Source organism: Rhinopithecus bieti, unplaced genomic scaffold (genome assembly GCF_001698545.2).
Source record: "Rhinopithecus bieti isolate Rb0 unplaced genomic scaffold, ASM169854v2 scaffold_2349, whole genome shotgun sequence".
NCBI lineage: Eukaryota > Metazoa > Chordata > Mammalia > Primates > Cercopithecidae > Rhinopithecus > Rhinopithecus bieti.
The window spans coordinates 1,408,530-1,436,233 of record NW_016804051.1 but is presented as its reverse complement, the minus strand read 5'-3'; the positions used below and the strand labels follow the sequence as shown (position 1 = coordinate 1,436,233).

Here is a 27,704-nt window from a genome sequence, read left to right as displayed (position 1 = left end):
AAAAAAAAAACAGTAAACACCTGTCCTGAAGAATTAACTATTTCTTTCTTGAATTTTGGGGGGAAATATATTGTTTTCTGTCAAGATCATAAAGGAATTTACAAATAAGCAAGGTTGTCTCCAAAGAGCAAACCAGTAGGTAGCTGAGCAGAACCTGCATGTGATCTTCTACCCCTTAATGAAAAATGGAATCTAATTACTAACAGACATAAGCAATAAAATCCCAGAAATCCAGGCCTTTATTGACACCACTGTCTAGGAGTTAGGTCTAGGTGCCTACTCCCTGTCGGATCTCTCACACTAAACACCAGCAATAGTCAGTCAAAAAGCTGGTTTTAATGAGGTGAAGCCTCCTAATTCGTATCATGGTGAAGTGAAAAACAGAGGTAGAGAAAACAGATCAAAGTAAGTCTACATGGTACACAAATAGGCTAGATGAAGTTCCTAAAGCAGTCCAAAGACCAGAATATTTCCAATTACAAGAGATCTATGCAAATCAGTCTATAGGCGATATAGAAAGTTCTGCCAAGATAAACAAAACAAAAACAGAAAGGAGAAGAGAATCTCTGCATCTTAAAAAGGCTAACCACATTTGAAAATACCATAATTTCAATCCAACTTTGCCCCAGGGCATGTCATTGCACACACGTAAACCCACCTATACAAGATGTGTCAAACAAGAAAGAGCTCCATGATTGTGATGGCATTTATGTGATCAAAGAAACTGCTTTTTAAGTTATTGTTCTCCCTGGACTTTGAATTGAAGGGCCACCTACCTCCCGAAACAGTGCGCCATAAAAGGTGACGGTGAATGGACAGTCCACCGTCCTCATGGAAATATCCAAATCCATCAGTAGCCTTTTCTGTTCCTGGCTATTTACTGTGGCTCGGATCCGCTGAATGGAAATGCATGGAAAATTTATGGTTACTACTCTGAGGATGAGGCAGGCAGGGACCTGAAGAAGTCCCATCGTGAAAACAGTACAGTTCATAACACAACTTCTAGCAACAACATTGTGAATATCCACCCTAAGTGATTAGCTATCTGTAACACATGAAAATAAGGAAGGCTGTTACTCATTTGATTTCCTGAACAGTCTTGGTAAGAAACAAATTGATAGTATGTTTTGGAGAGTGACAAAATATTTTGGAATGTATTTCCAAGTTACAAAAACAATCTGGTTTACTGTATTATGTCTGTTCAGTGCAAAGAGGACACAATATTAAGGACTTCGCTGCTTATCTGAGGTCCCAAGAAAATAAAAAGCCAAAAGCGCTTCTTTGGGAACAGGTAAGAGTATTTGGAGGGAAAAGTAACTGTAAGAGAATTGGTACAGCTATAGGAAATGGAAGGAATTAGAGAGAAATAGAGAAACCGTTCATTCTTTATCCCAGTGCTTCTGTGGGAAGAAAAATCTGTCACACTAGCAAATGTAGCCTTACAGAAACATGATTATATCATTAAATGATAGGAGAGATACAATATCACAAGGCCTTCACACTTTTTGCCTACTTAGCAAGTCAGCAGAAGAACAGACTGAAAAATCTACAAGATAAAAGTATTCCCATTCTTCAAAAGCAAAGGGATCCAAGTCCCTTTGATTATCCCTAACGATGGCCCAAATCTATTAACTCAACTAGAGATGCTAATTCTTTGTGATCCTCCCAGCTTCTACTCAATAATATGAAATGATTTTAAATTTCCTTTCATAGCTCAAAAACTACGTAGATTTACCCTAGATATATTTTACCCTCCTTTTTCCATAAATGGAGACAATTTTCTCTCCCAATTCTGGTTTCTTGATTTTCAGGGGCAACTCTTTAAAAGCAACAAAATATAGAATAAAAGAGATGTATGAGTCATAACAGCCAAATGTAATACGTAAACTTTCGTTGGGATGCTGATTTGAAAACCCAACAGGATAAAACAAACACACACACTTTGAGATGATCAAGGAAATTTTCACTTGGACTGTGGATTAAATAAAGGAATTATTATTATTATTATTATTATTATTATTATTATTATTATTATTTGAGATGGAGTCTCGCTCTGTCATCCAGGCTGGAGTGGAGTGGCATGATCTCGGCTCACCACAACCTCCACCTCCCGGGTTCAAGTGATTCTCCTGCCTGAGCCTCCCAAGTAGCTGGGACTGCAGACATGTGCTACCACGCCCGGCTAATTTTTTGTATTTTTAGTAGAGATGGGGTTTCACTATGTTGACCAGGCTGGTCTTGAACTCCTGACCTCATGATCCACCTGCTTTGGCCTCCCAAAGTGCTGGGATTACAGGCATGAGCCACCATGCCTGGCCCATTAATTATTTTAAGTATGATGACATGGTAGTTTTGTAAAAATTTAAAATTGTGAAAGAATGGATGGAGGGTGAGTTAAGAGTTAAAAAAAAATAAAATAAAAAATAAAAGTAGATACAACTCACACCAAGGAAGCTTTTTCCATACCTTTTGAGGAAAATACTCTTCCCTCCAAATAATCTTTTCTGTCTTACCCTACGGAAGATGGTTTTGCTTCTATTAAAAGGGCTGGTTGACAATTGAGATGGACAAACGTATACACAGCAGATAGAAAACACTTGGGAGAATGTCAACTCTACCTTCACTGCCATGATCTGCCCGCTGGGCACGTGCCGCATCTTCTCCACCACCCCGTACGCACCTCGTCCCAGTTCCATTATAGGCTCCAGGTCATCTGCCTTCACCTCAAAGTTCTGCAAGAGAGAAAAGGAATAATGCAATGGGAAAGAGAAAAATAAACAGAACAGAGAGCATATTATCCTCTGTCTCGTTTACTCTCAATGTTCTAAGGATTATTTCTGGGCCAGAAGATTTTCTAGCATGTCAAAGCAGCCTCTGAAAGCAAGAAGCTACAAGAAGGGCCAAGAGATGTCTAGGAGCTCCCACGGGGGTAGCCCACCTGCTTGTCCCAGGCAACACAGAAACACAACTTGGATTCAGCTTGCCTATGTCTCACTTGAAGCCATTTCACTGCAGTTCTTTAGCCATGACCCTTCATTGTGTCTGTAACCCACTATTGACTGATGGCAACTAGATTATGTCTGAGCTTTGAGAAATACCCTCCCAAGAGAAGCATCTACTCTCTTCAAATGCCTTCCATCAAAACCACAGTAGCCTGATTTCAATTCAACATTTTTTCAAAATAGCAAAAGCTTTGCATACCACTTCCCTTTAAATGCAAATGTTTTTTGACTCATTCCCTGACAGCATGCTAGGGAAAACAAAGCACACATATAAAATGGCCAACGTATTAGCTGGCAGACATGATTTTTTCTTACCTGATTTCCAATAGAAATGCAAGCCTTGGAGTCTAAATCTCGAGGTGGTCTAAGAAAGATAAGGGGGAAAAGAACAAACATAAGCTAATGAGTCAATTATATCCTTCCCAAATCACACGCCACTGGGGCATTTTCCTTAAAAGAAAGTGGAAGTTCATGAGTAAACTGAAGCAGCATATGAGTGTGAATAAGAGGAGATTTGAAATAAATTACATTTGGGTTTAAATTACTTAACCTCTTTGGGGCTCCATTTCTTCTTTCACATGGGGATATTAATATGCCTACATTGTGAAGCAGGAGTGAGTATTAAATGAGATAATACAAGTAAAATGCTTAGCAGAATGTTTGGCATACAGTAAATATCTAATTCATATGTGCAATTATCTAGATCAGGGTGCCTAACCCCCAAGCCACAGACTAATACCAGTCAGCAGGAGATGAGTGGTGGGTGAAGGAGAGAAGCTTCACCTGAACTTACAGTCACTCCCCATCGCTCACATTACCACCTGAGCTCTGCCTCCTGTCAGATCAGCGGTGGCATTAGATTCTCATAGGAGCACAAACCCTACTGTGAACTGTGTATACGAGGGATGTAGGTTGCGCACTCCTTATGAGAATCTAATGCCTGATGATCTGTCGCTGTCTCCCATCACCCTCAGATGGGACCATATAGTTGCAGGATAACAAGCTCAAGACCCTCATTGATTCTACATTATGGTGAGTTGTATAATTATTTCATGATGTATTATAGTGTAATAATAATAGAAATAAAGTACACAATAAATGTAATGTGCTTGAATCATCCCGAAACCATCCCCCCACCCAGTTCATGGAAAAACTGTCTTTCAAAAAACCAGTCCCTGGTGCCAAAAAAGTTAGGGACTGCTGATGCAGGTCATTGTGCTAGAGTAGTGAGTCTCAAGCTTTATCTTTCATCCAAGAGCACCAATACATATCATTATTTCACCACGTCTCACAATTGTTTTAAGAAACAAATAGCAATGGCATATATTCTGTTAACTCACAAAATTCATAGAACATAAGAATTTCAAATCTAGTCCCTTCTTTCATAGATGGACAGAAGGTCCAGAGAGGAAAAGTGACTCCCCCCAGCCCACAGCTGCCCCAGGTCTCCTGATTTCCAGTTCTGCATCCTCTCTACTCTACCAGGCTGTCTCATCAAGCCCAGCAATATTTCTTCCATGCATAGCATTATACAATTCTGGGGTTTTCTTAGGAGCCAGAGGTTTGCTGATTTTGTTTCTACAGTCACTTTCTGAGTATTTATTTCTACTACTTCAATGATCTCTCAGGTGGTATCAATCTACTTAAGAGATAAATGTTTGGCTCTGGCTGTGCACACAACTAGGAGCTGAGAAAGGCACTTTCCTGAAAGAAATGTACCAACAGTAGTACAATAAACATAGCAAATGCTGGCCAGGTGCGGTGGCCCACGCCTGTAATCCCCGCACTTTGGGAGGCTGAGGCGGGCGGATCACCTGAGGTCAGGAGTTCGAGACCAGCCTGGCCAAAACGGTGAAACCCCATCTCTAGGAAAAACACAAAAATTAGCCAGGCATTGTGGCACACGTCTGTAATCCCAGCTACTCGGCAGGCTGAGACAGGAGAATCGCTTGAACCCAGGAGGCGGAGGGTGCAGTGAGCCAAGATTGTGCCATTACACTCCAGCCTGGGTGATAGAGTGAGGCTCTGTATATATAAAACATACCAAATGCCAAAAAACACATTGTTAATGTGATCAAACAAAAAGAACAACTAGAGGCTAAAGACGAAAGAATCCTGGTGCTGCCAGAAAAGAGGAAAAGAGTGTGAGTGGACAGGTAAAGACTCATGTCTCTCTGGAAGCACATTCCATGCCAGAAGAAGGCAAAGGAAAATGGAAAGAGAGGAAAAGGGAAAGATGAAAGGGAGAGAGAAAAGAAACCTTTGCCAATGAGGACTTTTTCCAACTCTCAGGCATGATTCTAACCCTTTTGCTGAAATTAAACACAAAAATAAAATTAAAAAGTAGGGATACAGGCTGGGCACGGTGGCTCACACCTGTAATCCCAGCACTTTGGGAGGCCAAGGCAGGTGGATCACCTGAGGTCAGGAGTTTGAAACCACCCTGGCCAACATGGTGAAACCCCGTCTCTACTAAAATACAAAATTAGCCAGGCATGCTGGCGGGCGCCTGTAATCCCAGCTACTTGGGAGGCTGAGGCAGGAGAATCGCTTGAACCCAGGAGGCAGAGGTTGAAGTTGAAGTGAGCCAAGATCGTGCCACTGCCGTCCAGCCTGGGCAACAAGAACGAGACTCGGTCTCAAAAAAAAAAAAAAAAAAAAAAAAAAAAAAAAAAGAAGAAGAAAATGGCAAGCCTTCTCTCACCTCAAAATCCTTTTGGAATACATAGAATACTTTTTTATATTAACTGAACTGGGGACTGAAGAGGGGAGAGAGAGAAAAAACACACACAAAAAAAACACACACACAACACACACCACCACAAACAGCAGTGGAGTGTTCTCTCTACTCCTTCGCTGCTTCTCAGCGCAGCGCTTCTCTTTCTCTCGAAAAGCGTTTCTGGAAGAATGAATTTCAAACGACGCTACTTCCTCCTTTCTCAAGAGCATTGTCCAAACCGCTTTTTTTTCCAATCAGTTGTCACATTTGCTTGCCTCATCATTTGGAATGGACTTTGAAATAAAGGCAAATATGACTTTAAACATGTGACTACATATAAACAAAAAATCCTCTGCAATTATTCAACACGCCCTGATTTTTTTTTGAGACAGAATCTCACCCTGTCACCACCACACGGCGTGCAGTGGCGCACATCTTGGCTCATCATGCAACCCTCCTTCCTACCGGGTTCAAGCCAATTCTCCTGCTCAGCCTCCCAACGCAGCTGGGATTACAGGACACCACCACGCACGTCCGCTAATCGTTGTAGTTCGACGTAGAAAACAGGGTTTCGCCATCGTTGGCAGGCTGTCCAACTCCGTTGACCTCAAGTGATCCTCGCGCTTCTCGGCTCCCAAAGTGCTAGATTATGCAGGCCGTGGCCAGCCACCACACCCCAGTCCATCCCCTTGAACTTTTTAAAGTATGAAGCAACAGAAAGGTCACTAATTATTTGGGGCTGCGACTGTTTTTGGCCATCCAATGAGGTGACTTGAAAACCAAATTCTTTCAAGTCTAATATTCTGTATATTTTACATATAAGCAGGGGCTCAGCAATTACAGCTGGGTCAGCTAAAATGACTTTTCACATTTAAACGCTTGTAAAAAAACAACAAATAAACAACCAGCATCCTCTGTGACCAGTAGCTAAAATATTTAACTATCTGGCCTTTTACAAAAAAAAAAAAAAAAAAAAAAAAGTTGTGCCTGAGCTTGGCTGTTGACTAACTTTGAAATACCCGGACCTAATAGAAGGGTCCTGGTGCCCATTTTCCAGATTAAGAAAATGAGCCGGGCGCGGTGGCTCAAGCTGTAATCCCAGCAACTTTGGGAGGCCAGGCGGGCGGATCAACGAGGTCAGGAGATGAGACCAATCCTGGCTAAACACGGTGGAAACCGCGACCACCACGGGCCTGCGCTCTACTAAAAATAGCAAAAAATACAAAAAAAACTAGCCAGAGGAGGTGGCGGGCGGCTGTAGTCCCAGTTACTAGGGAGGCTGAGGCAGGAGAATGGCGTCAACCCGGGAGGCGGAGCTTGCAGTGAGCTGAGATCCGGCCTCTGCACTCCAGCCTGGGCGCCAGAGCGAGACTCCGTCTCAAAAAAAAAAAAATGAAACCCAGAAAAGCTGGGTGATTTTCTGAAGCCATACGGTCATCCACAGAGCTGAAAATAAAACTCAAGTCGCCTGAATCTCAGCCTTGACTTAATTAAGGAGGAGAAAAAGGAAGAAGAGAAGGAAATATAAAAAACTGGGCTAAGAGCTTTTTTACCTGCTCTCATGATTCCCATCGAGGCAGATTGAATACAAGGAACTTGCTCCCAATGCCCAGGCCTCGGCTAATGAAAATAATCAATTCGCCTGTGCTGCAGGCCCTTGGACTCATCAAGTGGGCCAAAAATATCAAATGATGGGGCCAAGACTGACAAATCAGATTGGATTAGTTGACATTGTGCTCTGTCCAGGGCTGGGCATATGAGTTTGCCAGGGGCATTGCGATTCTGCAGGAAGTTTATACTGTGGGTGGATGTTCTCTGTCACTTATTCAATATTTTAGTCCTCTGGGGAAAAAACCAAGCTTATTACAAAAATTCTTCCCCTGGAAGACCAAAGGTCTTCCAAAGGTCACCTAGTATTCATTTTTTATATGAACAACCAGCTTCGGTTTAGTACGATAGTTATTCATTTATAATTTTACATGAGGAATCAGTTCACTGGTTATTATCACAATTATTATTCATTTATTCAGAAATATTTATTGAGCACCTATTTGGGCAAGAGAACGTGTGAGCCATTTACATAAAATAGCTTCCTTAATTTTTACAACTCTCAGAGGTAGTATTAATAGAGGTGTTATTACCTCTAGTGAAATAGAATAGGGTATGAATTGAAATCAAGGTATTAATACCTCTTTCAGCAATTAATATTGAAAGTGACTAAATAAGAACACTCGGGCTGGGAGCAGTGGCTCACACCTGTAATCCCAGCACTTTGGGAGGCTGAGGCGGGTGGATCATGAGGTCAGGAGTTCGAGACCAGCCTGGCTAACATAGTGAAACCCCGTCTCTACTAAAAATACAAACTTAGCTGGGCATGGTGGCGGGCGCCTGTAGTCCAAGCTGCTTAGGAGGCTGAGGCAGGAGAATTGCTTGAACCCGAGAGGCAGAGGTTGTGGTGAGCCACGATCACACCACTGCACTCCAGCCTGGGCAACAGAGCAAGACTCTGTCTCAAAAAAAAAAAAAAAGAACACTTAGAGAGACAATGAGATTAGAACCCAGAGCTGCACTATAATGGCTTCTGATGCACAGTGTGCTGTAAAGGATACTACCTCTCATTTCACTAGCCATAAACTGTTTGCTCACAGCCTCTACCAGTCTGATGTGTGGCTAAGAGCACATCACTGAGAGTCAGAGATTCCTGAGCTTATATGCCAGTTCTTCCACTGAAAAGCTGTGCAATAATGCTCACTTGGAGCTACCTTTCATCGAGCAATTGCAATGCACCAGGCACTACACTAGACACTCATATGGATTATGACATCTAATCCTCAAGACAGCAACATCACTGTTATTCCCGGGTTTTGTTTGTTTGTCTGTTTTTTGAGATGGAATCTCACTCTGTCATCTAGGCTGGAGTGCAATGGCATAATCTCGGCTCACTGCAACCTCCACCTCCTGGGTTCAAGTGATTCTCCTGCCTCAGTCTCCCAAAAAACTGGGACTACAGGCACCCGCTGCCACGCCTGGCTAATTTTTTGCATTTTTAGAAGGGGAAACCAAGGCTTAGCGCAGTTAGGTATTTTGCCTAAGGTATTCAACTAGTGAAGTTTAGATTCCAAATTTAAACCTAAGTGTTCTGGCTCCAGACCCTGAACTCTTACCCATGAAGCTATGCTCAACAGGTCGGAGCAATGCACCTGACCATTGCACCGTTCTGTTTGTTCACATGTCAAGTGAGAGTAACAAACACTGCCTCTGAGTTTCTTGTTGTGGTTAAATGAAACGATATGAACTAGCATCAAACTGATTTAGAATTGGTCACTATCAATTAAGGGAAGGGACAGCCCACACTGGCATCAGTAGCTCAGAGAAAGAACTCAAACAGAGGGGCCACACACGTGGAACTCGGGAGAATGGAGCTTTGTCAAGGCCTATTTATTTTTGAGAAGCGCAGCAGAAGGAGGCAGGGTATGAATGGGAAGAAATCACCAAGCCAGCCTTCAAAAATTGCCAAGAAAAACACAAAATGTGGGAGCTACTTCTATAGGAGTACAAATCTAAGCCGCGGCATTAAAGTCATAACAAGGAGACTCTCTGAGCTACGGTGGTATACTCTACAATAATGAAGTGATACTTTTCGCTTCACAAAGTGAAACAGGTAAGCATATTCACAGCATATCCTATTAATACCATACGAGGGAAAAACAAAATATAAACTGCTTTTATCCTTGTTTATACCAAGAAAGCGTTTATGGTAGCCTTCCAAAATTCATAAAATTTATAAAATTAACATATACTTTATGCTATAATGTAAACTAATGTAAAAGGTAAAGAATAAAAATTGTAAGGGGAAGGGATATAAGATTGCTGGCAGGTTGATATAAGAATAAATCCCAAAGGAAATAGTAAAAATAAAAGCAGAAAGCAATAAAATTGAAAATAGGAAAATAAAACAAAGCCAGTTCTTCAAAAGAAAAAAAAAATCAGTAAAGTTGATAAACCTCAAGCAAAACTGACAAATTTAACAAGAGAAGACACAAATTATCAGTATCAGGGAAGAAAAAAAAAAAAAGGATGTCACAACAGATTGTACATCCATTTAAAGGATAGGCAGAAAACACTGTGAACAGTTTTACTCTCATAAATGTGACAACTTGGAAGAAATAGACCAACTCCTCAAAACCACATACTACCAAAACTCAGCCATAATGAAACAGATAATCTGAATAGTCCCATAACTATTAAAGAAATTGAGATTGCGATTAAAAAGTCCCGGAAAAAAAAAAAAAAATCCAGGCTCATTTTCTTTCATTGGAGAATTTCAGCAAACATTCAAAGAAGAATTAGCACCAATTTTATACAACGTCTACCAAAAAATAGAAGAAACACTTACCAATTCATTTTTATTAGTATTACCTTAATACTAAAACTAGAAAATAATAGCACAAGAGAAGTAATAAATAAACCATCACAGACCAACATCTCCCAAAAGCCTAGAAACAAAAATCCTCAACAAAATTTTAGCAAATCGAATCCAACAATGTACAAAAATATATACACCGTAACTAACTGGGATTCATTTGGGGTATGCAAGGCTAGCTCAGTACATAAAAATGAATCAACATAATCTACATATCGACAGATCAAAGAAGAAAAATCTTATGATCATATCAATTGGTGCGGAGAAAGCATTCAACAAAATTCAATACCCATTCATAATAAAAGTTCTCAGGCAGGACATGTTGGCTCGTGCCTGTAATCTTGGCACTTTGGGAGGGCCAAGGCAGGCAAATTGCTTACCCACGAGTTCGAGACCAGCCTGGGCAACACGGCGAAACCCCACATCTACAAAATACAAAAATAAATTAGCCCAGTGTGGTGGCATGTACCTGTAGTTCCAGCTACTTCGGAGGCTGAAATGGGAGGATCGCTTGAGCCAGGGGAGGCTGAGACTGCAGTGAGCCATGAGCACACCACTGCACTCCAGCCTGGGTGACAGAGTGAGACCCTGTCTCAAAAAACAAAAACAAACAATCAAAAAAAACCTCTCAGTATACTGAGAGATTTTATATAGCTGGGAACCCTTTCAACCTCATAAGTAGCATCTACAAAAAATCTACAGTTAGCTTCATACTTACTAGTAAAAGACTAAATGCTTTCCTTCTAAGATGAGGAACAAACCAGTTTGCCTGCTCTCATCAACCTTATTAACATAGGACTGGACATTCTTGCCACTTCAATAAGGCAAGAAAATGCAAGTAAAAATCAAAGTAAAGATTGGAAAAGAAGAAATAAAACTGTCTCCGTTTACAGATGCCATGATTGTCTACATAGAAAACCCTAAGGGTTCAATGAAAAGTTTCTAGAACTAATAAGTGATTTTAGTAAAGTCACAGAATAGAAGATCAACTGCAGAATCCACAGAATACAAGATCAATACAGAAAAGATCTATTGCATTTCTATACACTGACAATGAACAAGTAAAAACCAAGCTCACAAATCAAATTCCGCTTAAAATTTGCTCCAAAAAAACACTTAGGTATAAATTTTAACAAAATCTAATACAGAGGAATTGTATTATAAAAATGCTGATGAAATAAAATTTTTAAAGTTGAAGAAATATACCATGTTTGCAGATTAGAAGAACCAATGTAGTAAAAATGTCAATTCGTCCTAAATTGATGTATAGGTTAAACACAATTCCTACTAAAATCTCAGTAAGTTTCTTTGTGGACATAGACAAGCTTATTCCAAAACTTATATGAAAAGAGAAAGACCTTTAGAATAGTCAACATAATTCTGAAAGAGAACAGAGTGAGAGGAATCATGTTTCCCTGTTATGACTTACTATGCAGCTGTGGTAATCAAGACAGTGTGATACTGGCAAAGGGACAGACACATAAATCAGTGGAAAAGAATAGAGAACACAGAAATAACTTCAAACAAATATGCCCAATTGACATTTGACAAAGGAGCAGAAGCAATTCAATGGAGGAGGGATAGCCTTTTCAACAGATGGTGCTAGAATAATTGGTAACCCACTGGCCAAAAAAATAAAGCTCAACCTAAACTCAAACCTTGAACAAAAATTAACTCAAAATGGACCATGGGCTTAAATGCAAAATGAAAAACTACAAAACTTCTAGACAGATCTAGGACTACACAAAATGTTCTTAGACTTTATCAAAAGCATGATCTGTAAAAGTAATAATTGATAAGTCAATCTTCATCAAAATTAAAAACTTTTGCTCTGTGAAGGACCCTTCTAAAATCATAAAAGACAAATTACAAACTGTGAAAATATTTTCGTATCATGTATCGGACAAAGTCCTTGTGTCCAGAATATACAAATAACTCTCAAAAGTAAACAATAAAAAGAATCTAATCAGACAATGGGCAAAAGATATGCACAGACATTTCACCAAAAATATGTAGATGGAAAATAAACACCTAAAAACATATTCTACATTATTAGCCACTAGAGAAATTGCAAATTAAAACTACATATAGGCTGGGCACGGTGGCTCACGCCTGTAATGCCAGCACTCTGGGAGGCCGAGGCAGGTGGATCATCTAAGGTCAGGAGTTCGAGACCAGCATACCAGCCTGGCCAGTATGGTGAAACCCCGTCTCTACTAAAAAAAAAAAAAAAAATTAGCTGGGCATGGTGGCAGGTGCCTGTATTCCCAGCTGCTGGGGAGGCTGAGGCAGGAGAATCACCTGAACCCAGGGGACAGAGGTTGCAGTGAGCCGAGATCACGCCACTGCACTCCAGCCTGGGCAACAAGAGAGAAACTCCGTCTCAACAACAACAACAAAAACTACATACATATCACTACACATAAGAATGGCTAAACTGAAAAATACTGATAGTACCAATTGCTGGCAGAGATCCAGAAAAACTAGATTATTCAGACATTATTGGTGAGAACATAAAATGGTACATTTACTCTGGCCAACAGTTCAGCAGTTCTTTCAAAACTAAAGATGGGCTTACCATGTAACCCAGCAATTACACTATTGGGCTTATACCCCAGAGAAATGAAGACCTATTCTCATGCAGGAACTTACGCATAAATGCTCATAACAGCCTTATTCCTAATAGCCAAAAATGGAAAACTACCCATATCTCCTTCAAAGGCTAAGGTGTTGAACAAACTATGGTATGACCATACTATAGATGGGTACTTAGCAATAAAATGGAACAAACTGTCAACACATGCAATTACTTAAATGAACCTCAATAAAATTATGTTGAACAAAAAAATCTCAAAAAGAGATGCATGATTTCATTTATATAACAATCATGAAATAAAATAGCAAAGGAGAACAGATTAGTTGTTGCTAGGGATTAAGGACAGAGATGGGGGGAAGAGGTGGGTGTGACTATAAGAGGGCAACGTAAAAGAGTCTTCTAATGTTGTTGTAGTGAAGTATCTTGATTATAATAGTACTTATGCAAGACTTACACATGTGATAAACTTTATAGAGCTACACATGCACACACACACACACAAATGAATACTCGCATAGCTGGCGAAATTAAGTTCTATGATTTGCACTATTGCCACTTTCTTGATCTTGATAATGTACTATGTTTGTGTAAGACGTTAACGTGGGATGGGGGGAGTTTGGCATGGCTTGGGGAAAGGGATATATGGGACTTCCCTGTACATTTCTTTGCAACCTCCTTTTAATCTACAATTACTTCAAAATAAAAAGTTTTAAGAGTATATCCCATAAATTCCTATACAGGTAGTAAAAGTAGGCCACATATTTGACTCTAAGCTCTTGAGAAATCAGTCAGAGAGGAAACAATAGTAATTACACAGTTCACAGGTCTACAAGAAAAAAAAATTGCTCAGAGAGACCAAAATAAAGAAAAAAAAAGAGGAAAAAAATATTGATAGTAAGTATGGGAAGATGGATCTTCCTCCTGCAGATTCCAATGAAAGGAACATTCTATCTTGAGTTTAGACTCTTGAGCTACAGTCCAGAACCCTGAAGAGTAGCCCTCAACTCTACTTTGTCCTTAAAAATTCTCCAGTGGAAAGTTTCTGTATACTGCTTCATGCAATATAAGGACCAATGGCTTTAACAAAGTCTTACAGCAGACAGGATGCCATTTAAGAGCACATTCCAACACTAGGGGGTGCACTTCCTGATAGTAGATCACAGCTAAAATCAAAACCCATTACAAAGGGAGGCACTTTTGTAGACATGAACAAAAGCCTTACCAACTCACTTTTCCATTAGGATGCCCTGTCTTTGCCTTTGCCCTGACTCTCTAACACCTCTATCGTGATTCGTTTCCTCGGAGTTTCGATTCCTCTCATGCAGATGCCTTGGTAGGTGGTTGTACCTCCAGCTGGACAGGAAGTACCTTTCCCACGCCAGATTAAAAAAAAAAAAACAAGAAGGAGGTTCACAGAGAGGATGTCATTTACACGATGTCCTTCACTAGGACTCGAGCTGACTTAGGGATTTAGGCCAAAACCTCAGCTAATAAAAAAGTGTTCCTTTACCTCATTCTTCCTTCTGTTTATATGGGACAGAATTTAAGTGTCAGGATGTGGGTCCTCACCAAATACCATCTTTCCATCTCAACCCAAGTTTTATAGTAGTGGCTTTCACAGGGATTTTCCTGTTTGCTCCAATCTACAGGGAAAAGGCAAGGAAGTCCATATCCAGGGCCCTTTCTGGTCTTACATAGAGCCCCATCTGCCAAATATATGTGACATTCAATTCTTACTCAACCAATACCTTAAGACACTGAGTTCAAAACTACCCATTCAACATAACTGACTGATAAGATATGATTATTTCAGGTCTCAGAACAGTGAGCAAATGGCTTCCCCCCTTAAAGGGCTCTTCTAAAGTCAAGGCATTGCTCACCAGTCCAAAAATAAACCCCCAGGAGAGACCTGAAAGCACAAGGATTTGGATTCAGATGATGATCTTGCCAACTTACGTGGAACTGGTCTGAGGTTGTTCAAACGCTTCTTTTGGAATTTTAAGGCCAGGGTTTCGCTTCTTGCCTATGGGGAAAGACGTAAGGAAAACGTTAAGGATTAAATCATAGCAAGATAGCAGAGAAAGAGACTGCAGCAAAGGAAAGAGCTGACCTGCGCATGCAGCTCTCACGTCTCCATTTAAAGCACCACTTCCTGCCCAGGAAGTTTGTGAGTGTTGAGAACCCAAGCACCAGGTAGAACAGAGCTTCCCAAATACAGACTGTGGTCATGAATGAGGTTTTTCATCAGTCCAGGGGGCAAACATCAGGATGAGAATGCTAACTCTCTTTTCCTAGGAAGATCTGCCCTTTCTGCCCACTGAGTATGTCATTGCAACTTCTTTTTTTTTTTTGAGACAGAGTCTCACTCTGTCACCAGGCTGGAGTGCAGTGGCACAATCTCGGCTCACTGCAACTTCTGCCTCCCGGATTCAAGCAATTCTCCTGCCTCAGTCTCCTGAGGAGCTGGGATTACAGGCATTCACCACCATGCCCAGCAAATTTTTGTATTTTTAGTAGAGACAGGGGTTTCTCTATGTTGGCCAGGCTGGTCTCGAACTCCTGACCTCAGGTGATCCACTGACCTTGGCCTCCCAAAGTGCTGGGATTACAGGCATGTGTCACCACGCCCAGTCTATAAGCCACCATGCCTACCCTTGCTTTTTTTTTTTTTTTTTCTTTTACACTATAATGGTGCTGGCAGACACTTGGTTATAGCTTTTTTTTTTTGCTTTTTAGTGTTAGTAAAGGGCAGTCACCCTTATCTCAGTATCCCCCAATTTTCTAAATCGATCTGTTAACAACTACAAGAGTTAGCAATGGAAGCAGAATAAAAAATGCTTTTCCACTGTTCTACCCTCCCCTTTTCCCAACCACCTGCTGTAATTTGAAAAACTTAAGAGAGGGATAGAGTAATACTTCTTTACATTTGCCCTGTTCCGTAAAGGATTAAGATAACACATGAGCTTATGCAAAGAGGTTATAACTTGGGCCAGATGGAAAGGTAGCTTGATGTTGATCATACCTGAGCTGAAATTACAAGACAATTTGGCTCAAATACTTTTGTTGATGAGTAAAAATGAACAGACTGAGAGATGACAGCTCAGGAAGCAGATCAGAGCAAACAAGAGCCTGGGGTTTTCCTCATCCATAGAGATCCTGTGTCTCCCAGGCAAAACCAAGGAAGAGCTGGATAGAATGGCTGGAAAGAATGCTACCTCCTGGCCGGGAGCAGTGGCTCACGCCTGTAATCCCAGTACTTTGGGAGGCCGAGGCGGGCGGATCACGAGGTCAGGAGTTCGAGACCATCTTGGCTAATATGGTGAAACCCCCTCTCTACTAAAAATACAATAAATTAGCCAGGCGTGGTGGTGGGCGCCTGTAGACCCAGCTACTCAGGGGGCTGAGGCAGGAGAATGGCGTGAACCCAGGAGGCGGAGCTTGCATGCAGTGAGCCAAGATCGCGCCACTGCACTCCAGCCTAGGTGACAGAGCAAGACTCCGCCTCAAAAAAAAAAAGAATGCTACCTCCTTTCCCACCTCTTCTCTACATTGCAGATGAGCACTCAGAGATAACACAAACCCTGGATACGGCGCTGGATAGATCCTGAAGCTGCAAAGAAACTTAAGAAATCAATTAAAATAACCTCCTTGCAGAAAAATGACATCCAAAGACTTCAGTGATTTGCTCCACATCACAGAGGTCAGCAATGACCCAGTCAGATAAGAATCCCGGTCTCCTGACACCCAGGTGGGTGTTTCTACTATCCTGCAACAGAAGACGTTTAGAGATGACTGGAGAGGGGGCGGGTGAGAGGAACACGGGATTTTGAGTTTTAAAATACTCAGCTGACATCTGGTTCTTCCATGTACCACACAACTTCTAGAATCACTTTTCGTCTGACTCTGTTTTCTCAGTTGTAAAATGAGGAAGTAACATCAGTACTCACCTCACTTGACTGATATGAGAATCAAAGCAGATAACATATATGAAAAAACATTAAGATACCATAAGTAGCTCTTAATTAGACTCATTTAGGGAAACAATTAGTACCGTCTCATCTTTTTAAAAGCCATTTAAAAAAATTCATGAAGAGAACTGGCTACATGATCATAGCCCACTAGAATGTATAATGAAATTTTTTCTTTCTATTCCTTCAGAATCCAAAATCAGATCAATTCTGCCAAGTTGTATAAAGCCAGGAAAAAATATGCTTCGCAGGAATCAGCCTAGAGAAAGCCTTTTAGGAACACCTTCAGGCTTTCTCAATTCTCTCCTCATTTGGGTTTACCTATGTATTTTATAAGGTTCAAAACTCACCATTCACTTTCCTCCTCTTGGAACTCAAACAGCTGTTAAGGATGTTACTAAACTGGCAGTTATTGACATCGCATAGAGCTTTCCTGGGTACCAGGAACTATGCTAAGTGCTGGACTCAGTTATGCGAATCCAAATAGATAGATGGCCTAATTCCAACAATTGCCATCCATATGCCTCAGCCAAACAGACAGGAAATGTTATTTTCAATGAGATTCTTCAGTGAGGAATGAATGACGGATTCAACTTGTTTAGATAACTATACAGACAACTACATACAAATTCCAGTACAGGCGACAGATAATTCAGGTAATCCCAGAGGCAACCCTACAGTTCTCTCAAAGAAAACAAAAACTAAAGTAACACATAATTTGCCTATGAAAACTGGTCTCCAGTTGTCATTTAAGCAAACCAAAAGCAGAAATTGCTCTTAAATTCCTACGTCTTCCTCTTATTTCTAACTCAGTTCTTATAAGATAGACGTAAAGAGAAATAGCTATTTATTGAGAAAACCCCTTTGGAAAACCTTAATATAGCAATTAATTAGTAGCAATTCTTAACAGCAATTAACTATTAAACCATAACTTAAATCACCAAAACATCTATACAAAGAAATAGTAAAAAAGAGAGAAAGTTTTTGGCATAGAGAGACCAAAGGAATAAAAGACCAAAATAATAATACAGTCTTCCAAGTGGGAGGAGAAGGCCTTTGATTCTCTCCCCAGATCACTTTTACACCCGGCTATCCCCCTAAACCCTACTTCAACATCATTCTTACCCTGAATTTACTGCCTCCTAGTTGAAATTGCCAGCCTCCTGTCTCCAGACTCTAAACCCTTGACTATATATAAGTTGGACATCTGCAAATCTTAAACCTAATATTTCCAAGTATATCAGCTCCTCAGAGCAACGAGAAAAAAAACAGATCCAGGAGACACAAAACCTAGTTGAATTACAGTGTTAGAAAATACTCTGCCTTCACGTCAAAAAGTATATCAAATAAAATACAAATCACAAGCACACACAGCAACATTCTGCAATTCACTTACTTGCCCATCTCTGACAGAGCAGCACAATAAGAGACCAGCAGAGGTGACTCTGGTGAGGTTTTCGAGGCTGCAGGGAAGGCCAGCAGAGGAAAACCTAACAGAAGTCATTCTTCACTTAGCTCCAAAGACCACACTTCAGCAAGGAGAAACAGAACTGAACAGACTCCGCCCCCTCCTCAAGTCCGGATTGCAGCAAACCTCTGCAAGTTCATTGTTCCCAGGAAATTGCAGCTTCAGGAAGGGAGAAGGGAAGTGGGTCTATGTGGACACCCAGGCGTGACATTAATCATTAACCAGACTTGGAGGAATAAATCTATAAATCTGGACAGTACCATGTTCTGCAGCTTTTCTATAAATGCCTCTTTCATTTCTTAAAAGAAAGAAAAACAATATGTGGTCAGTTTCCAGCTGTGTTTACTTCACAGCAATCTGTTCCCGCAGGAAGGCAGCCAACACCTGACGCTAACATTGAACACTGTTAAAAAAAAAAAAAAAATGGGAGGGAGCACCATGAATAATAAAGCTAAGTGGCCAACTACATTCAACAGTCTTTGCCTTTGATATTCTAAAGCAAAGCAGAAAAAATGTCAGAAAAAAAAAAAGCTTTCTGTGATGTCACATGATAGCAACAAGCCCTCTCAGAAAGAGAGAATTCTGTAGATTTCTGCAGATCGCAACAAGCCTCGACTGCTTATTGGCACAGTCTGCAAAGGGTAAGCCTCATCGGCCTGATTGGGCATATGCAGCACTATATTGCATCAGACCCTGTTACACCCATGTCTGTGTTCTCTGAAAATAGCGTAGTCCCACCACACATATATATTTGCAAAATTCATCTTAAACCAAAGCAAAGCTGGGTCATTATAATCCTGGCCTGGAGCAAAATGGCACTGGAAAAAAAAAAATTTAAAAAGCCTTGCCAATAGTTAGAAAATATTTACCAGGCCACAGAAATGTTCGCTAGCTTTGACTGCACCGAAAATGATGGGGTACACGAGAGGTCTTGCACACACTCTGAGAGGGCAAGCACAAAGCACTCCTCTGATGTTCCTCATTACATAAAACAGAAGATTGTGTTCCACTGCCAACCCAAACAGCATGAGAAGCCCACGCGGTCAACAGAAGGTGGCATCGTGAAGATATGCTGATGCCTAAATATTTGTTAGCTTGGCCGAGGGTTGGGGGGCATGATTGTGAGAGTTTATGAATATTGACACAGCTTCACAAAAGGATGGCAGTGTTTCCAGTGCCAAATTTATTTTAAAAATCTGTTTCCCAATATGAATGGGATTTCCAGCCAAGTAACTGGCAATCTAGAGGCCTTGGCTGCCCTCTCCTTACTACTTGCATCTAGGCTTACGTTCCAAGGGTAGTTGGCAATAAAATCAGCAGTGAAGTATCATTCAGTGTTATTAAATTGCAATCATCATATGCAAAGCAACGAACGAAGCAGGGCAGGGGAAGAGGCGTGCAGGAAGAAAGCTGGCTTTGCAACAGCAATGTAAAAGGGAACAGGGACCCTGCCATCCTCCGATCCTCCAAAACCACTGGTTCTTATATACCACTGAGATTCCAACCACTGAGGCAAATCTCTCTGGAATTATATAAAGTTTAGAGAAAAAAAGCCGAAAAGCTTCTTTTTTTTTTTTGAGATTGAATCTTGGTCTGTCACCCAGCCTGGAGTATAGTGGCACAATGTCAGCTCACTGTAACCTCTGCCTCCCAGGTTCATGTGATTCTCCTGCCTCAGCCTCCTGAGTAGCTGGGAATTACAGGCACCCACCACCATACCTGACTAATTTTTGTATTTTTAGTAAAGATGGGGTTTCACCATGTTGGTCAGGCTGCTCTTGAACTCCTGACCTCATGATCCACCTGCCTCGGCCTCCCAAAGTGCTGGGATTATAGGCGTGAGTCACCATGCCCGGCCTTTTTTTTTTTTCTGAGACAGAGTCTCGCTTTGTCACCCAGGCTGGAGTGCAGTGGCTCTATCTAGGCTCACTGAAACCTCCACCTTACAGGTTCAAACAATTCTCATGCCCCTCAGCCTCCCGAGTAGCTGTGACTGGGAATACAGGCATGCACCACCCCACCCGCCTAATTTTTGTATTTTTAGTCGAGATGGGGTTTCGCCATGTTGACAGGCTAATCTCAAACTTCTGACCTCAGGTTATCCGCCCGCCTTGGCCTCCCAAAGTGCTGTTGCTGGGATTACAGGTGTGAGCCACTGTGCCTGGCTGAATAGCTCATTTAAAAACCTGCAGTCAGTTTGATTTCAGAGTCAGAATGAATCTCCTAAGACCTTACCTTTGGTCATACTGTTCCTTCTACCTGGAGGGCTCTAAGCTCTCTTGCAGACAAGAATTCAACCTTCCAAATTCAAAACCTCCCTCATAGAAGCTTCCCAGAGCTTCCTGAACACAACCTAAGGATTACTATCCACACATTCCTGCTTTCACATTCCGGCACCTTACGCTGGACCTGCAACACAGTATGAGCTCAAAGCAGCTGCCCTGAAACTTTGATATTTTAGCTGAAAAATGTCCACTCTCTCTAAAACAGATCTCCATGACCATCTTCCACTCATTTCCCGCATACCTTTTCTCACAATCTAGAATTATTTTATTTTTGTATTTGTTTATTTAGTTTTGCATTTATTTATTCCTTGTTTACCTATCTTTCCCCACTAGAATATAAGTTCCATGATGGCCAACAATTTTGCCCAGTACCTGCACATCGTAAATATTTGTTGACTGAATATTTGTTATTCTTTTCTCAACTGTTTTGAACATTTGTAGAGAGCTCTTCAAAAAACACACAAAATGAACAACCAAGAATGGAATGGAAATTGCACAAACCTCTGCATCAGTAAGAATCATTTCAGATCCCAGCTGTCCCACTTAGTGATGTAACGTTGAGAAGGTTTCTTATCTTAAACTAAGTTTCTACACCTGCAAACTGGAGATGATATAACGTCTCCCCAGGTCATTAAGAGACTCAATTGACACGGTGCGTGTGAAGAAGCCTAGCGGGGTCGGGCATAATATAGGTGCTCAACAAATACTTTCTTTTCTCCCTTCCATATTTATGCTTATATTTTTAAAATATGAGCTAAGCAGAATGTTCTCTGGATGGCATCTTATTTCTTCAAATTCCGTGCTCCATTCTCCCTCTTTTGTGTTATTTATGTGAGAATTACATTTTTCAAACATCTCATCAATCTTGAATCAACCTCTCTTTGTGCCCACTGACTATGGGAACTTCTCCAGGTCTATAGACTCAGGATTTCTGGGACGGAGTGTAGTGAGTGCTTATACTTTCAGGTTGCCTCAGTATCCATTTTTAAACCTAAGTTAAACTATCTCACATCAGAAGCAGGGCTCAGTCACTCTTGACACGGTTTCTAATACCATACTCTGCCAGAGTGGCTCCAAACCAGTGGCCAGAGACGAAACTTAGAGACATCTCTCCTGCCTAGCAGGCTGGCCTCCCTACTCTCCTGCCATTTCCTTTAAACAGACCATGCAGACATTTGCCCACAAACATAAGGTGACCACCTCTCAGTCATACTGTGACCTCCTAGAACTAGTGCCTGCTTGCTTTAAACCCAGCAATTAAAGCTCCCTGCAGGAAACTGGATAACGCCCTGTACCCAATAAAGACATTGGCTCACTGGTCCCTTCTCTCTCTCTCTCTCTCTCTCTCTCTCTCTCTCTCTCTCTCTCTGTGTGTGTTTGTGTGTGTGTGGCTTCCAGGAGTGTGTGTTTGTGTGTGCGTGTGTGTGTGTGGCTTTCAGGTGTGTGTGTGTGTGGCTTCCAGGCATGCTGGGTGCCATACAGAATGTCTAAGTGCTAAAAACTCTTAAAATCTATACACAACTATATCATAGTTGTGTCACTGAAACCTTACTTCCAATCCTATCCCTACGGGTGAAACTGCCCCAAAAAGACTCATGCAGGTGGGTCCCCTGCTGATACCCTTTTGTCCAGGTCTCTCAGCTACTGGGCAGAGTAGTTACTGGCTAAGTTGATAGAGTGAGGCTTCAGGATCCATATATTTTTTTAAGTTTCACAAGTGTCTGAGAAGTCAGCCACAGTTAAGTAGCCCTTTTCTACCATGTGTCTATGTAAAGTTGTTTTATGTATGTTTGTTTGTTTGACTTGTTTTACCATTTCTCACTTTATGATGCCAACGTCACTTTCCTCCCAGGTTCCTGCCACTTCCCCCACAACCCACCAGTTCTTTCTGATTAGTAAGAATTGAATTCCAAGCTAGCTCCTCCTTGCGTTATCTCTGCCTTTGAGCTGAAATTGTCAATCATTCCCCAGGGCACACATTGCAAGGGTCAAAATTTATTAGGTTGCAAATTCTGCCGTCGAAGTATCAGGAGATATGAAAACCCAACTCCATAATAACAGTGAGTATGTGTGATGTACAATACAAGCATAGCACCCTGAAAGCAGGAGAGAAGAAGGAAGACAAGCAACACCAAAAAAATGGTGTCACATAGGAAGTGGTATTTCAAGTGGCCCTTTGATTTTGGTAGGATTTAAGGGTACTTGAGGGTTTGTTATACTGTATGTCTTCTTTATGTATATTTAAATGTTTCCAAAATCAAAAGTTTAAAAAGATAATGGGTGGGATTTTGACAATCAGGACTTGGAGAGACAATAAGGGATTCTAAGTAAAATGAAGATGAGCTATCTATGTAAGGAGAAGCACTGTGGTATATTCAAAGAATTCTCAGTTTCATACTCCGGACAAAGTGAAAAGTGGTGGAGACAGAAACGTGGAGGAGGAGATTGGAGTCAGAGATCAAAATACTTAACTAATCAATTTTAAATTTCAGATGTAAAAAGAGAAGTCATTTATGTTTTTCAGTAGAGGAATGTCATGCCACATCTATGCTTCAGAAAAAAAAAAAAAAAAAAACAGATGTAACAAGATGAACTGACCTAATACCAGGATGTTTTGAAACTGTGCTACACACACACTCACACATAAACCCACATACTCTCATGCCTTGATTATGCCTCCAGGTCTTTGCTCCTATTTCCCCCAGAATGTTGTTATTACCTGTTTTCCCCAGTCAACTTCAACACTCAGCTCAAGCATGTTTTTCTCCAGGAAGCCTTCTATGAAAATCCCCAATACAATAAATACCTTTCCTCTGTGTTGCCACAGTACCCTGAACCTTCCTATACTGATTAAGTGAACCCATCTGTTCATCCATGTCTTCCACTAAAAATGCAAGCCCTTCGAAGTCAGGGTCCATGTCTTCCTACCTAGGTACAGAGTTTAAGCACTAGACCCAAAAATAAGAAGTAGAGATCACAGCAATTTGGCTCACAAATAAGCTGCTTGAATTTTGCAGAGGCAAAATCTATAGGCTCTGGTCACTTACTGCATAAGAGGAACAAAGGAACAGAAGCTAAGTAGTAGTAATAGTAATAGCAATAGAAGTATTGCTACTAGTAGTAGTAGTGGTAGTAAAAATGATGCTTGTCATCTGGCTTTTCCACTCCCATATGAAGTTAAGTGAAAGAGGAAAGTCAGGTCAGTGGGGGTGGCCAGTCGGGAGAGGGCAAATCATGAGTTCCATTTCAGATGCATTAAGTATAAGATGCTGGAGGGACGCATGGCAGAATTCAAGTAGACAAATGGAGCTTAAGAGAGGGACAGGAGGAAATATGTAGATCTGGGAATAACAAACAAAGAAGTAGAAAGTTGCCTGAGACAGACAGAAACAAGAAGAAGGAAAGAAGGTGGCCGGGTGCGGTGGCTCACGCCTGTAATCCCAGCACTTTGGGAGGCCAAGGTGGGCAGATAACTTCAGATCAGGAGTTTGAGACCAGCCAGGCCAACATGGTGAAACCCTATCTCTACTAAAAGTACAAAAAATTAGCCAGGCATGGGGCACACGCCTGTAATCCCAGCTACTCTGGAGGTTGAGGCAGGAGAATCACTGGAACCCGGGAGGCAGAGGTTGCAGTGAGCCGAGATCATGCCACTGCACTCCAGCCTGGGAGACAGAGTGAGACTCCCTCTCAAAAAAAAAAAGAAGGGAAGGCAGCCAGCCAAACTAAGAACATTTTGAAGAATCAGTGAAGGACACAAAGAATTACCTCCTGTCAAAGGAGAATGAGCCAGCCTGTCCACCCGCTAACTGGGAAATGGCCCCATTTTAAGAGAATAAAAGTACTCAGATGGGTTTCCTTAGAGCTTCACGTGATTAAAGCTAAAAAAAAAAAAAAGTAGACCTTTCATGTCATGTTAACAATTTGGTGTTGACTAATATGTTACTAAAAGAACCTAAAAGCAAATCACAGCCAATGCCCTGAGTTATGTTCTAGGCCCAGGGAGGAGGCAGGAGGCAGGCAGCGGGGAACTCCTACTGTCTGTGTTCATCTCCTTCCGCATTTATGGGCGGCTTCACTCATTAGCATTGATCGAAAGGAAATGTAGTCCTAAGGGTGTTAAAAACATCATTTTAAAATAACAATGTGGCAACGGGTTGAAAAGAAATTTAGTGGCGTGCTCCAGCTTTTCAAATTACACACTGGGTTTGGTTAGGTTTTAAAAAATAAGTATTTTTTTTTTAGAGATAATACCAAAATGTTTACGAGTGAAATGATATTCTAGAATTTGCTTCAAAAAAAAGGCAGGGTGGGTGATGGAGATACAGATAAAAAAGATTGGCTATGAATTGGTCACTGTCAAAACTGAGTGCTAGATACCTGGCAGTATTACAGTCTACTTTTGAATATGATTGAAATTTATCAAAATAACCAGGCACGGTAGCTCGAGCCTGTAATTCCAGTACTTTGGGAGGCTGAGGAGAGTGGATCACCTGAGGTCAGGAGTTTGATACCAGCCTGCCCAACATGGTGAAACCCGTCTCTACTAAAATACAAAAATTAGCTGGGCATGTTGGTGGGCGCCTGTAGTCCCAGCTACTTAGGAGGCTGAGGCAGGAGAATCGCTTGAACCTGGGAGGCAAAGACAGTGAGCCAAGATCTAGACACTGCACTCCAGCTTAGACGACAAGAGCAAAACTCCATCTCAAAAAAAAAAAAAAAAAAGAAAAAGAAAAAAAAGAAATTTACCAATATATAAAGATGTTCTTAAATAGTAACAGAATCACAGAAAATTCTGTTTTAATAGTTAAAAGAGTGGCATAGTGAATAAGAGGGGTGAATTGTGTGTGTGTGTAAGTAATGGATTCTTTTTTTCCTCTGGTCCAAGATCACAATTTTGGGGTATTGTTTTATTTTCTTTTTTGGTTTTTGGGTTTTTTTTCTAGACACAGTTTCACTCTTGTTCCCCAGGTTGGAGTGCAATGGCGCGATCTCGGATCACCGCAACCTCCACCTCCCAGGTTCAAGTGATTCTCCTGTCTCAGCCTCCCAAGTAGCTGGGATTACAGACGTGCGCCACCATGCCCGGCTAATTTTGTATTTTTAGTAGAAACGGGGTTTCGCCATGTTGGCCAGGCTGGTCTCGAACTCCTGACCTCAGGTGATTCACCCTCCTCAGCCTCCCAAAGTGCTGGGATTATATAGGCGTGAGCCACTGCGCCCGGCCCACAATTTTAATAGCACTCTGATCACCTCCCTTTTAACCAAAGGAAATTCCAAGGTAGTAACTTTAATTCAACCAGCTGCTTGAAGACTAAGGGGTAATAAAAAAAACGAAGGAAAGTTCTTCATTTGCAATTCCCCCACCTAGAATGCTATCAGTACAGGGTGTATTCTGCCTCTCACCCAGCTCCATCTCATTTCTTTGGAGTCGCATTCTATCCCCATGCCACTGGCCCTTCCTGGGGTGCACCTTAGTACACCTTACAAAGAGGCCTCTGGAATGCATGTCCCTGAGGATGTTTTGCATTATCTTACGTAATGTTCTCTTATAAAGACTCAGGGGGAAAAAAATGTGTATCAGTAACAGAAAGAATTGGCTTCTGCATAATTGATCAATTCCTGCCTAAAGCAAATGAGAATGATGCTTCCTTCGTTGGGTTAATAGTTAAAAAGCTGACAGCTAAACTAGGAATTATATTCATATTCATTTCTGAGTCACTGTTTTTTTACTTCGTTTCTGTCTTACCTATTCTTTTAATAACATTTTATTATAGGACATTTTAAATGCAGCCATACACTGCGTAATGATGTTTAGGTCAACTATCACCTGGTGACATGGTAGCCGTCATAATGTCATAGCGCAATTCATTACACACATGTTTGTAGCGCTACTGGTGTAAACAAATCCATTGCACTACCAGTCATATAAAAGTAGAGCACACACAATGATGTACAGTACATAATATTTGATAATGATAATGACTATGTTACCGATTTATATATTTACTATATTATACTTTTTACTGTTATTTTAGAGTGTACTCCTTCTACTTTTTTTTTTTTAAGTTAACTGTAAAACAGCCTCAGGCAGTGTCTTCAGCAGGTATTCCAGGAGAACGCATTGTTACTATAGGAGATGACAGTTCCAGGCATGTTATTATCCCTGAAGACCTGGGACAGAATGTGGAGGTGGAAGACAGTGATATTGATGATTCTGACCCTGTGTAGGCCAAGTCTGATAGGTGTATTTGTGTCTCGGTTTTTTAAAAGTTTAAAAGTAAAATTAAAATAATTTTAATCTAGAAAAGCTTAGAGAATAACGATATAAAAAAAGAAAATATTTTGCACAGCTATACGTTTGTGTTTTAAGCTAAGTGTTATTTATTACAAAAGAGCCAGAAGTTTTTTTAAAAGTACAAAGTTTAGAAAGTTAAAAGTTACAATAAGCTAAGGTTCATTTGTTGTTGAAGAAAGAAAAATATATGTATAAACTCAGTGTAGCCTAAGCTTACAGTGTTTATAATGTCTACAGTCCATAATGTGAGGCCTTCACATTCACTCACCACTCCTTCACTGACTCACCCAGAGCAACCTCCAGTCCTGGAAGCTCCATTCACGGTAAGTGCCCTACACAGGTGAACCATTTTTTATATTTTATACCATGGAGGCAGAGGTTGCAATGAGCTGAGATCGTGCCATTGCAGTCCAGCCTGGGTGACAGTGAGACTCCGTCTCAAGAAAAAAAATATATATATATATAATATATATATTATATATAAAATATAATTATAATTATAATATATTATATATTATATATAAAATTTATAATATATAATATGTAATATATATATACTCATCTTCATTAAATCTTTTAAAAATGTGATTCAAAACAATGAGGCATCCCTTGTACCCTTATGCCTATCAAATTGATAGAGATGCAAATGTTAATTACCAAGTGTTGCTGAGGGATTATTCATTTATATTTATTCATTTTTCCTTTTTTCATTAAGAGTTTAAGTTAGCTTGCTAGGTTGCATAAAATTAAGCAATTTAGTGTAAATTAAAAGTAAGTGAGGCCACCTGCAAAGTAGTCTTGCCAAAGAATCTGATCAAGTTGAATCTGATCAATTTCTAACCAACAGAGGGATGTGTGAGTCAATAATAAGGGATAAGAGCAGCAGAATCCAGTGGAAAAAAACTACAGGACACATGGCCTGCATTTCTTCAACAAAATAATTCC

General features: G+C 40.8%; 1 protein-coding gene across 3 annotated transcripts in view; it reads right to left on the bottom strand.

Annotated features, from left to right (window-relative positions):
• MAP2K6 (mitogen-activated protein kinase kinase 6) overlaps positions 1–27,704 on the bottom strand; it is a 142,835-nt gene that overhangs the window by 27,877 nt on the left and 87,254 nt on the right. Inside the window, exons 1-5 of one of the 3 annotated variants that reach the window (XM_017863735.1) lie at positions 18,105–18,366; positions 14,697–14,763; positions 3,318–3,366; positions 2,619–2,732; positions 777–896 (exon numbers count right to left, since the gene is read on the bottom strand). In XM_017863735.1, coding sequence (XP_017719224.1) covers positions 777–896; positions 2,619–2,696 — 198 coding nt within the window. In that variant the 5' untranslated portion in view covers positions 2,697–2,732; positions 3,318–3,366; positions 14,697–14,763; positions 18,105–18,366. Of the gene's footprint in view, positions 1–776; positions 897–2,618; positions 2,733–3,317; positions 3,367–10,524; positions 10,544–14,696; positions 14,764–18,104; positions 18,367–27,704 lie in introns of those variants that run through there. The other 2 variants (XM_017863728.1, XM_017863743.1) reach the window with 2 other exon arrangements.